Source organism: Pristis pectinata, chromosome 27 (assembly GCF_009764475.1).
Source record: "Pristis pectinata isolate sPriPec2 chromosome 27, sPriPec2.1.pri, whole genome shotgun sequence".
Taxonomy (NCBI): Eukaryota; Metazoa; Chordata; class Chondrichthyes; order Rhinopristiformes; family Pristidae; genus Pristis; species Pristis pectinata.
In genome coordinates, this window is record NC_067431.1 from 15,850,253 (window position 1) to 15,862,722 (window position 12,470).

The 12,470-nt window shown below is 41.3% G+C and overlaps 1 protein-coding gene across 3 annotated transcripts in view; it reads left to right on the forward strand.

Annotated features, from left to right (window-relative positions):
- Positions 1-4,704, forward strand: part of tbcelb (tubulin folding cofactor E-like b) — a 50,896-nt gene extending 46,192 nt beyond the window's left edge. For all 3 annotated transcript variants that reach the window (XM_052040152.1, XM_052040155.1, XM_052040151.1), the window contains exon 9: positions 1,314-4,704. In XM_052040152.1, coding sequence (XP_051896112.1) covers positions 1,314-1,638 — 325 coding nt within the window. In that variant the 3' untranslated portion in view covers positions 1,639-4,704. The remainder of the gene's footprint in view (positions 1-1,313) is intronic.
- The last annotated feature ends 7,766 nt before the right edge of the window (positions 4,705-12,470 follow it).

A 12,470-nucleotide genomic window follows, 5' to 3' on the forward strand; every position in this document is an offset into this window, starting at 1 on the left:
AAATGAGTTGGACAAATTGATTTCAGATATATCATTTTGAATACACTAATTGTTTTTGCATATGAGTTTCCATGGGGTACAATAAAGTGGCAATAGCAGAGCGACATTGTTGAGTTGTAGTGAATCAGTTATTCTATTAGTCTAAGTGTTGATTGGGTTCAAGTTAGGGAATGAAAAGCGAAATGTTGCTTTGTTGGGATTATTTTGGATATTGAGCGATACAGCATCAGTGCAGCAAACAGTGATTCTGACTTGAAAGATCAGCCATATCCTTAATGAATGTTGGACCAAACACAAGGGCTGAATAACTTATTCCTGCTTCTATTTCTTATGCTGAATTGTGAAAAGTAGATAGAAGAAAAGTGTAAGAACTTGTCTTTCATTATCCAAATACAGAACAGAATTGTAGATTTGCATTGACTTCACAGCACAGAATGGGGTTTAGCCAATGTTTACTCTCCACATGAGCTCTTCATCTCATCCTATTAGGGTGTCCTTTTCTAAAAGCAAAAAAAAGTGCAGAAACTGGAAATCTGGGAGAAGAAAAACAGAAAATACTGGAAATACTCAGCAGGTTAGGCAGCAGCTGTGGTGAGAAAAACATGGTCAATGTTTTTGGTCAATTCATGAGAATCAGGAAAAGTTGATTTGTCTTAAGCTGCGGAGAAACACTTGCGATTGAGATGTGTTAGCATGGAGACCAAGAAAAACTGAATGATAGAAGTGGTGTTGATACCAGCACCAGCTGAGAGAGAGTGGTTAATTGAAGGTGATCTGAAGGATCTGTAAAATGAAGACTGAGCACAACAGAGAGCAAAACAGTGTGCTGGCAATGTGAGATCCTGGAAACTAGTTGATGAAATAAGAAATAGCTGGTCAGCCAGCAACTGTGGAGAGAACAGAATTAATGTGGTCTCTACACTGAAAACAAAACTAGATTCGATGATCACTTTACAACCATTTAGTCTACAAGGATTATCCTGAGCTTCCATCTACCAATCCCTTTAGTTCTCTATCCTTCTCTAATCTCTCTGTCTTTGGCCTCTTACATTGGGTTCTGGTTGATCAGTGTAAGCTTCAGGAATAGCGTGTGAAGTGTCTCATCTACTGATGAGACTCTTCACAGCTCTCAGGACTTAACATTAGATTCAACCGTTTAAGATAAGCAGCCTTTCCAGCTGATGGCAAAATTGGCCAGTTCTGAGGGAAAGTCATCAGCATCCTGTAACATTACCTCCATTTTGCTCACTCATAGTCAGCACTAGTATTTGGTCTGACCATCTGATAATAATGGTGGTCCATTTATTTTCCAGATATCATGAACTGGTAACACAATATGGTGTGTTGGAACCATTGGCTGTGGTTGACCTCCGACCCCAGAGTCGTGCCAAGGTAGAAGTTCACTTTGAAGGTAAAGTTGAAGTGATGAATATTCGTCTCGATCAGACTGTGGCTGATCTGAAGAAACAACTTCGGACTGTCGTGCAGTTGTCAACCAATAATATGCGCTTGTATTACATTGACCAAGACATGGTAAAAACTTTTGGACCAGAAGAAATGAGATTCAGCACACGTGCTCTTCACTCGTTTAGCATTCGAGATGGAGATGAGATTCATGTAGAACCAAAAACAAAATAGTCTTGTGAATTTACTCACAATCTTTGCACTTTTTACACAATATTTTGTTTGCTAATGAAAGTGTTGCTGGGTTACAGTACGTTTTCACAATTGTAACTGTTAAAGGGTTAATGATCCATGTATAGGTACTGATTAATGCTGAAACTAGTTCACAAAAAAGATCAAAGTTCCTGCCAGTAACGGAAGAACGTTTCTATGATGGACATAAGAGAAACCTGTTTGAGACAACCCAGTAATAACAGAGCCTGAGATCGCCATCAATCTTTGGTCATTAGGGGCGTGGTATGATGTGATTATTGAATACAATGGTGTAAAGTATCACTAATTACTTTACTGTGCAATGTATCAAATGAAAGCAGACATTGAGTGAGGTAACACAAATCTGGGGTTACAGCCTTTGTGTGAGTTTGTTTAATTACCAATCACTCAAGGTTTTGTGAACATAAGTCATCAGTGTCATGCAATACAATTTATTGTAAACAGCTCTATGGATAATAGAAAGCTGGGATAAAGCTCAGAGCACAAACTGTTCTTGCTCATAGTCAACACTGGATAAAACCATGCCATAGTTTCATTTGCATCACTCACCCTCTTGACATCAGAAAGATATTATCCTTAAAACACAGATTGTTAAACAATCACAGCATTATGTATTTCAGCAACAACTTTCAGAAGGGAAATGGATATATATTTAAAAAGGAAAAAAAAAATACAGGGCAGTGGGGAAAGGACAGAGAAGTGGGATAAGTTGGATTGCTCTTCAGGGAGCTGGTCTAGACAAGATGAGGCAAATGTCCTCCACAGTATGATAGTTTTAATATCACAATGACAGCATTATGATTTTTTGAAGCAATGACAAATCAGTTTAGCAGAATCCATTCGTTAGCACTTAGAATATCTGGTTCAGTCCTGATTGAGTTGTTTATGTCATAGGCAATGAGCACTAAACTGCATAGTCAGCACCTTGAATATAATCCTGCACATTGAATGTCTTTGCACACTGGCCACACACTCCATATGCACTATCACAGCACTTTAACAGTTGTATATGTGCAGTATGTGGCTTCTGCATTCCATTCAGTGAGCTGACTGTGCAGTGCGCACACTCACATATATGTAAATGTGTGTATATTTATCACAATTACTAATGTGGGCAGTAATATATCAAAAGTATCAAATTATTTGAAAGATGAATATCTCGTGTAGTGTCACATTGTTATTTTCAACCAGGAGATGTTAGATTCCTGCAACATGCTTCATGTTGGATTTTCCAATTTGTGCATATGTTTAATGTATTGTTCATAGAACTAAATTATATTGTTTTTTTTTGTAATCCTGTTGAGTTTAATGATTCATGGCGTGCACCTGTAATCTAATTGTCTGAGTGTGATTGCTGTGTGAACAATCCCATCTCAGGGTTAATTTCCTCCCATGGTTTCTAATGCATTCCTTGTCTCCTTTGGGAAGATGTTAATGCATTGATACTTCCATGCAACCATTTGTCAAAAGTGTGCAATTTTATGCTGCAATGGAAGAAATTGATTTACATTCTGGACTGAGGCTCGTGTAGAGCCAACTCAAAATGTGGCCTAAGCAGGCATTAACACGAAAAGGGGCTTATTGTTTGTCCTCTATAAGAGTAAGCTGAATATGTTAGCATGTGGCAATTTGCTGCATTCAAAGAAAAGTTACATCCAAGGTGTGTAATCACCAGTTGCCTACAGTTTGCAAGAAACTTGTCCCAGTGTAAAGTTTCATACTGGCACATCTGCAAATATTGAATTGTGTCAGTACTTTTCATTCTGTAGCCTAGATGATTTATTTGTTACTCTACATTAATAATGTGCGAAATCAGGAAGCCAGTTTATCTGATTAGGGCTTTACTCTCTGAATGATGTTTGCAATTATTTCATGTTAGATGTTAGTTAACATGGGACTCTGAAGGTGAATTGATCTGTAAACTCAGATTGCTTTTGTGTGCAAATTTATATATGTTGAGGATTTCTGCTGTAATGCAATAACCAGATGAATATTGAGGAAAGGGTGATGATGGTGAGGAAAATCTAAATCTCACTCTGAGATGTCCAACAAGCTGTAGAGGTCAGTGACTGTGTCCAGTTAGTACTCATTCAGAGGTAATAGCTGACTTGTGCCCCCCTGTATACTATTTTATCTCTTGGCAAAAAGTGAAGATGAAGGAAGATGTCTGCATTTTAAAGAATCAGTTAATTTAAAGTTACCTAGAGATTTATGGGCACATCCCAGTTTTGGCACAGGAGATAAACCATGCAGAGTATGCACTGACACAATGTGGGACTGACCTCTGCAAAAGTGGTGTTAATGAATAGCCTAACATATCTGCCCAGGTAAAGCTCAATGTTACTTGTGGCTGGTGGAATGTTAAGGGGGATGACTACCGTCTTCTCAAGAGCAAGTAAAAATGGGCTCTAAGTGTCAGCGTTGACAATGATACCCACAGCCAGTAAATGAATTTTTAAAATGGTGGATAAAGGTGCATCCATCTTTAAATCAATCCCCATTGTTCTTATTGCTGTACCACAAGAGGGAATGTAATTATGAAGGCTGCACCATTTTTCTTTTACTGTGTAAAATTTGTAATTTGATTATTTAAAATTTTGGTCCCACATAGATGTTACTTGTTCAAAGTTGGGTGCCCTGATTTTGAGGGGTTAGTAACAGCCATACCACATGCGCCTTTTAGTAACATATTTACTGCTCTGCCTCTTTAAGATGCCTTTATTGCTACTTTCTTGCTGCCCCTCTTCAGCGGTCCCAGTATTTTATGTTGCCATCTCATGTCATGTTAGAACCTGCATGTTGATCAATCATGTTGATTCATTCTGTATCTGATATATTTATCTAAAGCTTTCCCTTAATGAATCAAACTCTGCATTACTGAGTCAATCTCAACTGTACTGCATGTAAATTTTTATTTTAGTAAGGGAGTTAGCATATAATGATAATTATTGACAAAAAATATAGGGAATATTTTAAGTACTGTAAAGCTTAATGAATTATCATGGCCAATAAAATGCTCAGTTTCAATACCAAAAATTGTTAGTGATCATTTCTACCTTAGTTTTGTGATTATACAAACCAATGTTCCTCTCAGTGTAGATCCAGTTAGTGTATTTCTATTGCTGAGGAAGAAAATATTAACACATTCACTCATACAATCCTCTATCCTAAATTAGCCCTTGCTAAGTTAATTAGAACCTGCAGAACTATTTCCAGAGGACCTTGGACTGGCAAATCCTAGAACTGGTGAGAGTGCCACATTGATGATTTGGAAGAGGGGACTGAGTGTAGTGTGTCTAAGTTTGCTGATGATACTAAATTGAGTGGAAAAGCAAATTGTGCAGAGGATGCGAAGAGTCTGCAGAGAGATATAGATAGGTTAAGTGAGTGGGCAAGGGTCTGGCAGATGGAGTGCAATGTTGGTAAATGCAAGGTCATCCACTTTGCAAGGAAAAATAGAAGATCAGATTATTATTTAAATGGTGAAAGATTGCAGCATGTTGTGCAGAGCGACTTTGGAGTGCTTGTGCATGAATCTCAGAAGGTTGGTTTGCAGGTGCAACAGGTTATCAAGAAGGCAAATGGAATGTTGGCCTTCATTGCTGGAGGGATTGAATTTAAGAGCAGGGAGGTTCTGCTGCAACTGTACAGGGTACTGGTGAGGCTGCACCTGGAGTACTGCGTGCAGTTCTGGTCTTACTTGAGGAAGGATATACTGGCTTTGGGGGTGATGCAGAGGAGGTTCACCGGGTTGATACAGGAGATGAGGGGGTAAGCCTATGAGGAGAGATTGAGTTGCCTGAGACTATACTCACTGGAATTCAGAAGAATGAGAGGGGATCTTATAGAAACATATGAAATTATGAAAGAGATAGATAAGATAGAGCAGGAAAGTTATTTCCACTGGTAGGTGAGACCAGAACTAGGGGACATAGCCTCAAGATTCGGGGGGAATAGATTTAGGGCGGAGATGAGGAGAAACTGCTTTTCCCAGAGAGCAGTGAATCTGTGGAATTCTCTGCCCAGGGAAGCAGTAGAGGCTACCTCATTAAATATATGTAAGACACATAGATTTTTGTATGGTAGGGGAATTAAGAGTTATGGGGAAAAGGCAGGTAGGTGGATCTGAGTCCACGGCCAGTTCAGCCATGATCTTATCGAATGGCAGAGCAGGCTCTACGGGCCAAATAGCCTATTCCTGCCCCTATTTCTTACGTTCTTGTGTTGCATTGTGCAACAGCCAACGTAGTCCAGTTTGGCAACGGTCAGCCGAGGGTGTTACTGAACGTTTTTGTTTTGTGCCACATTTTGGTGCCAGAGATTTTGGTTCCCATTTAGGAAGCATGAGCCACTGCTGAGATCGGGTCTGGTCGGGTGGCAGGCCGAAAATAAAGGTCACATCCAGCTCTTGTCTATGCTTATAATTCTCAGTTCTCCACCTAAACCGGAAATCTGGCACAGGCTCCGCAGATTTTTTATTGTAAAGCATAAACTGTGAAAGTGAATGTGACAATTCTGGTAACTTGTGGATAGGCAGTGGGGAAAAGTATTGACAAGCGCCAGACTGTAGTCGGAAGTTGATCAAAAGGCTCTAATCCTGGTGCACAGGTCTGATTCCCTTCTGCAGTGCTCCAACGATGCAGAGAAACAACTGTACAATCTGCAACCTCGGAATGTAATTTCAATCTCCATTGGGGACACAGGAACTGGGTAAAGAATAATAACAGTCGTACAATTTTTGAAACTTTTTAAAAATTAATTTACTTTCCTATCCCCATCCCAAGTCAGAGAAAATAGTCAGAATTTCAGATACAAAAGAGAGCACTTACCACAGCAGAGTCAGAGAAGAGGTTTCCACGTATTGTAATTCCAAGACTACGGGTAAGAAATGTAATTTCATCATTAAAGTACGACGAGGGGCTCGTGGAAAATGTGGAACACTAGATGAAGCAACTGAGCACACCTTGGATCAGGAATGCCCAAACGATGGACACAGGCCCTTTCCAACTCTTGCGGTGCACAGTATCATGGGCCGTTCTTCCGCCATCTCCTGCTATAGCTGGGTTGAAATCACGGAGAAAGGAGGTTGGGAAGAAGAATGTGAGTTAGGGGGTGAAGACTGCTCAGGGTGAGGATGCAGGGAGATCGCCGTGTGCTTTTGGTTGGGTAGATGGCAACTGAGATGGTTGGCATTGAAGGGGGAGGTAAGGGCCACGCCTACCAGGCGGAATTCCATTTCAATCCAGTCTTCAGTTGTGATCTGAAAATAGCCCCTACAGCTCCAAGTTTGGGCACAACTTCAACAATTGCGTTGCGGAGAATAATATTGTGTTGGGGTACAAGGAACTGGGAATAGAAGGAGACCTGTATGGAACAGGAAGGCTGATGTAAACCAGTGAATGGCCTGTGTCAGTGCGGACCACAGAGAGACCATCGGGTAAGCAAGACCGCGTGGATTAAACACAGATCAAGCGGGGAATGTAAATTGTATTTCTTGAACACAGATTTTCTTTTGACTGCAATCTGGCACTTGTCAATCCCCACTGCCTATCTACAAGTTACCAGAATTGTCACTTTCACAATTTGCCATTGTTGAATTCAAACCACGTCCCCCTAAAGTGTCAGGGTAGAACCAAAACCGTCCCCACCATCTGACGTAGGTTTGAGTTAGAGAGTTTTTTTTAAATCAAAAAAAAATCATAGATTAAGTACCCCTTTGCAAAATGGGTACTCATGAGAAAGAAATTTCCGGAATGAAATGTGTGAAGATCATCTCTTTTTGACACTGAGGCGATTGTCCAGGAGGTTTGGGTCCACGCTCACCACTTCAATCAAAAGCTGGTCTTCCCATTGCTCGTTCCCCGCAGAGCCCCCTCCCTCACTCCCATTCCATTCCCCTTCCGTTTCTCAGTGCTCAGTCCACTGGGCGTCCTGAAAGAGTGTACCTTCAGATTTTTTTTTAAAAATCCAATGTGTAAAAGACAAAGGAGAAAATGCAATTAAATCCAAAACAAAACTGACGTTGCAATAGTCTGAAATACATCTTTGTTCAAACACGGCACGAAGTCAACGTGCAAATCTCAATAGTCAATCTCTATAGTCAAACCGCAATCTACTCATTGCAAATGAGTTTGTGGGTGAAGCGTGTTATTATTAATAGTACTCGTTCTAAACAAGGGTAATCCGATGAGGAGGTTTTGCTTAACCAGACATACCAGTTTTACGAAATGATTAGCGTTAGCAGAGGAATCTCAGGAATAGAATGAGAGTTAACGCAAAGATTGGGATTAGAGTGGGCAGAGAAACGGTGTACGTAGTTGGAGCAGGAACAACTACCGGATTAAAGGGATCAGATCTGGTGTTGAAACCAACATCATTAGATAGAGCACGATAGGACAAAAGGTGGAACAACTTCCCACCAACACATCAGCCTCATCTATGGGATTGCATTTAGGTAAAAGAAACGTTCGAGTTTATTGTCAGATGCAGATATACACAGGGTGTAAATGCCATGAAAATGAGCGTTTTGCAGCAGCTACACACATTATAGACATGACAAAGATAAGTTAACAAAAACTTAAATTAACATAAAATATACATAATTCACACGACAACAAACATAACAACGCCAGTGCAAGTTGAGAGAGAAAAAAGAAACACAGTCCGAGGTGGAGTCAGGGTTTTTCAGGTCGGTTCAAGAACCCGATGCCAGTGGTTCTTCATGCAAACTCTCAGGCAAAAGTGGAAGTGATATATTCACCAGGAGGATTAGAGGCCGACAACAAGATATCTTCGCCAACGTGAAGTTATCAGAAGCAGCTGCAGTGCAATCAAGCAGCCTTGTTAGAGTTTGTAGTATGAGCAGGTTTGTGGTCAGAATTACACGAACAGTAGGGTTATCGGCAGAACTGGCAAACTAAGGCGTGGTTACACCAACATGGTCAGAGACAACGGAAGTGCAACTTAAACAATTTTTAGAATTGGCATAGTTAACCCTTTATTACCATAAAGATTAGAACTGATAGAAAGAGCCGCATCTCATGCGAGCTAGAATTAGCATTGAAGCTGGGGTTACGATGTGTAGTGACATTCCCAAATGGATATGCCTTTTCCAGCACCACTGGAGTTATTAAGGAACAGCAGTTTAATCAGCAGGATTGTAAATAGCAAGAACAGCGATCACGCTCAGCACGTGGATTGAATCGGCTACAATGGAGTTAGTAGGGCGGGTGGAGGTAGCGAGTTGGAGGCTGATGGTAGCAGGGGGTAGTGGGATGGGGGATACAACCACCCCAGGTAAAGCTGCTGTTCAGCTGAGGACGGTGAAGGTGGCGCCGTCCTGATGAAGGGAAGGTTGGTTCTGAAGCGCCCTGTACCACTGGGGCGACAAACAGTCTGCTGGAGGACTGTCTAATGCAGGGTTTCGACCCTGAACGTTGACTATTCCTTTCCTCCTACAGTTCCTCCAGCATCTGCAGTCTCTTCTGTTGGTTGCAAGGAAGGTTGGTTCTGCAGCGTCCTGTACCACCAGGGACTGGACTGCTGCAGCCTCGGATAGCTGGGGTGCATAAATTAAACTGTGGGGAATGTTTGTTTACGAAGGGATTTGTTAAGAGAAAGGAGGTTGTGTGTGTGCTGAGGTACCTGTCCTGGTGCACAATTGTAGAGATTCTCTTTCCTGGCAGTGGAAATTCTATCTCCCTCAGATTGAAGTCTTCTGTTGTGAATCCTCTCTCCACCTGGGAACTATTTCGTCCTTATCACCAATTCTTTGATCAAGATGGAATTTCCGCGACCAATTTCTGTCAGCGAGGAAATGCAAATTACGAAACCAGACCCACGTCTGAGGGGGGAAAAAAGGGAATGCTTTTGTCTACAGAAAACTTTGAACGAGGCCCTGGAGCTCGCGTTACAACCCGGACCCTCATACAAACCCCGCTGGAAGTCACCAGCACCGTATCGTCAGCTGGCAATCAAACTGAAAGGAAGCTTTTCATTTCAGCGCCTTGCCTTCGGGCTTCAGGGATTTATTTGGCAATCTGGAATAATTAGCTAAATTGTCCGATTTTAAACTCTGCCTGTTCCAGTTTCACCCTGTGCCACCGCAACGGATGAATCGAGGCTGCAGGACGTGCGCTCCGGCTGAGATCAGGTACCGTACTCTCGCCCCCTCCTCGCCTTCCACGCCGCTAATTAAACGTACCTTGTGAAGTTCGAGATGATACAAGCCACCTTTCGACCGCAGAAACGCGCAGTTCTTTCGGCTTTATATTCCTAAATATCTATCAGTATTGGATAAATTACAATTGGACGTTAAGGTAACTTCCAACCACTTATTTTATCGTGGATCCGCTTCTCGTCAGTCGCCGGAGTTCAAGACCCAAAAGCACTTACGATAGTTACCAGACCAGGGGAGCGTTCATGTGCCCTCGTCCCAGAGAACCATTGTGAGATGCTTGAAATGTCCATTCCCAGTCAGTTTGGACAAGTGCGAAATGATTCGCGAAAGCCAGTGTGAATGTGTAAAGGGCATATCCTGTCCAACTAACTCGTTAAGAGTTCTTGCTGAAGTAACAGGCAGGGCTGACCAGGGAAGTGCAGTTGGTGTAGTGAATGGACTTCCGAGAGGCATTTGGTGAAGTGCCACGTAAGGGGCTTGTCGTCAAGACCCTGTGGAATAAAAAGCAGAATGTGACAGCGTGGATAGAAAACTAACCAAGTAACAGGAAGGAGTGTAGAGTGAGAGGATGCTTCTGAGACTGGATGGAAATCTACAGCGGAGATCATATAAAACATGCAGTTTGTATCAGGGTTACTACTACTATTGAAATATATTAACGATTTGGACTTGAGTTCTCATTTATACTCGGCTGCGGTAGTGGAATGGTCAGAAAGAAGGCAGGTGGTGAAATTCCGTGCTGGGAAGTATTGCATTTTCATAAGAATGAGAAGAGACAAAATAAAGTGGAAAGCACAATTCTCAATACAAGAATGGAGATCTGAGGGACATCGGCACAGTTTGTTGAAAGTGGCAGGGCAGGCTGAGAAAGTGGTTTTAACAAGTACATGGAATCTGGGGCTTTATAAATAGAGGCTTAGAGTACAAAAGCAAGGAAATCAAGATGAACCTTAGTAAAGCCTTAGTCCGATCACACCAGGCGTATTGTGTCCTGTTCTGGGAGCCACATTGTAGGAAAGATCTAAAGGCTCTGGGGAAGATTTACTATAATGGATGCAGGGATGGGTGACTTTCATTATGTGGATAGACTGCAGAAGCTGGGGCTGCTCTCCTTGAACATTGCAAGCAGATCTGATAAAGGTATTTAAAATCATGAAGGGTATCGACAGTGACAGAGAGAAAGTGTTCCCTTTGGCAGATGGGTCAAGAACCAAGAGACAAAAAGTGGTAAAAAGAAGGGAGAAATGTGTTTACGTAGAGAGTGTCTGGAATATACTGTCAGGAACTGATTCCACTGGGAATTTGTTCCAAATGGGAATGCATAAATAGGAAGGAGAAATTTGAAGGCAATGGGGGAAAAACTCTTGTCAGTTTGTTGGAAAAACTAGACAGATTGTTCTCATAGAGCCAGTATGGACTCCATACACCAAATGAGCGCCTTCTGAGCTGTAAGCATTCTGTGATTCTGCAGTACTGTGAGTGAGATGGTCCATAACTCCAAACCCAATAAAGAGGAATTAGCTAATCTATATACCAGTACCGGCTATATAGGATAAGATAGTCCATGTACCCCAATCCTAATGAACAGAGGAGAGATTGTCCATGTATCAAAGTTCCAGTGAATTGAATTGAGATACTCCAGACACCCAAGACCCAGTAAACAAGACTGAGATGACTTGTATACACAAATCCTGCTAATCTGTAGTGGGATTATCCATATACCCTGGTGTAAGTAAGCAGCAGGGAGATGGTCCACCAATCACAGTCCTAGTGAACAGAAGCAAGATGGTCCATGTATCTCAGACCTAGTGATCTACAATGAGATGGTCCATATATCCCCAACTCGGAAAACAAGGTTAATCTATTCCATGTATTTCAGTCAGTGGTCAGTGTATGATGTCACTGAACTGTTGTAGAATGATTAGTACAAGACATATAATATGATTGGCTGCTCAATGCACTCTCTAAATCGTTGAACAATAAGGGGTGGTTAGTTACTGAGTCAGGATATGTAAAAATATCAAAAGGTACTTGTGGAACACCAACATTTATTAGAAAGAATCAGCCACATATCCTGTTTCACTTCCCTTTCCCCTGAGACTGCATCTTGATTTGTTTCAAATATCTGTTTAGTTCCCCTTTTAAAACTGGTAATTCCACTTGCAAAAACCAGTTTTGTAAGCCACTTTTCCTACTAGAGTTGTAGTTAAAAGTAATGTTCTTCTCTTCTTTTGGTTATCAACTTAAACTGATCCTTTCTAGCTGCCAAATCATCCATCAGTGGAAATGTGTTCCCAATTTATTTTAAACAAAATCACTCAATTTGGATGTGTCTATAAGATCTCCCCTTAACATGTTCCATTACGAGGCTATGGCCTCTTTTGCTCTAAACATAACATAATATTATTCATTAAAGTTTTAGTTTTTCTATCCAATGATTTGTGCAGATTTAATCTTGTGCATTATTTCTTAAATTTGCAGAAGATCAGGTTGACCTCTTACTTTTAAAGATCTCTGTAGGTGAGTCCCTAAGTAATTCTAGTCCTATAAAAGATTTAGCATTGTATTAACTTACCTTATCCTTCTCTCAAAATATACCACCTCAATAATTCTT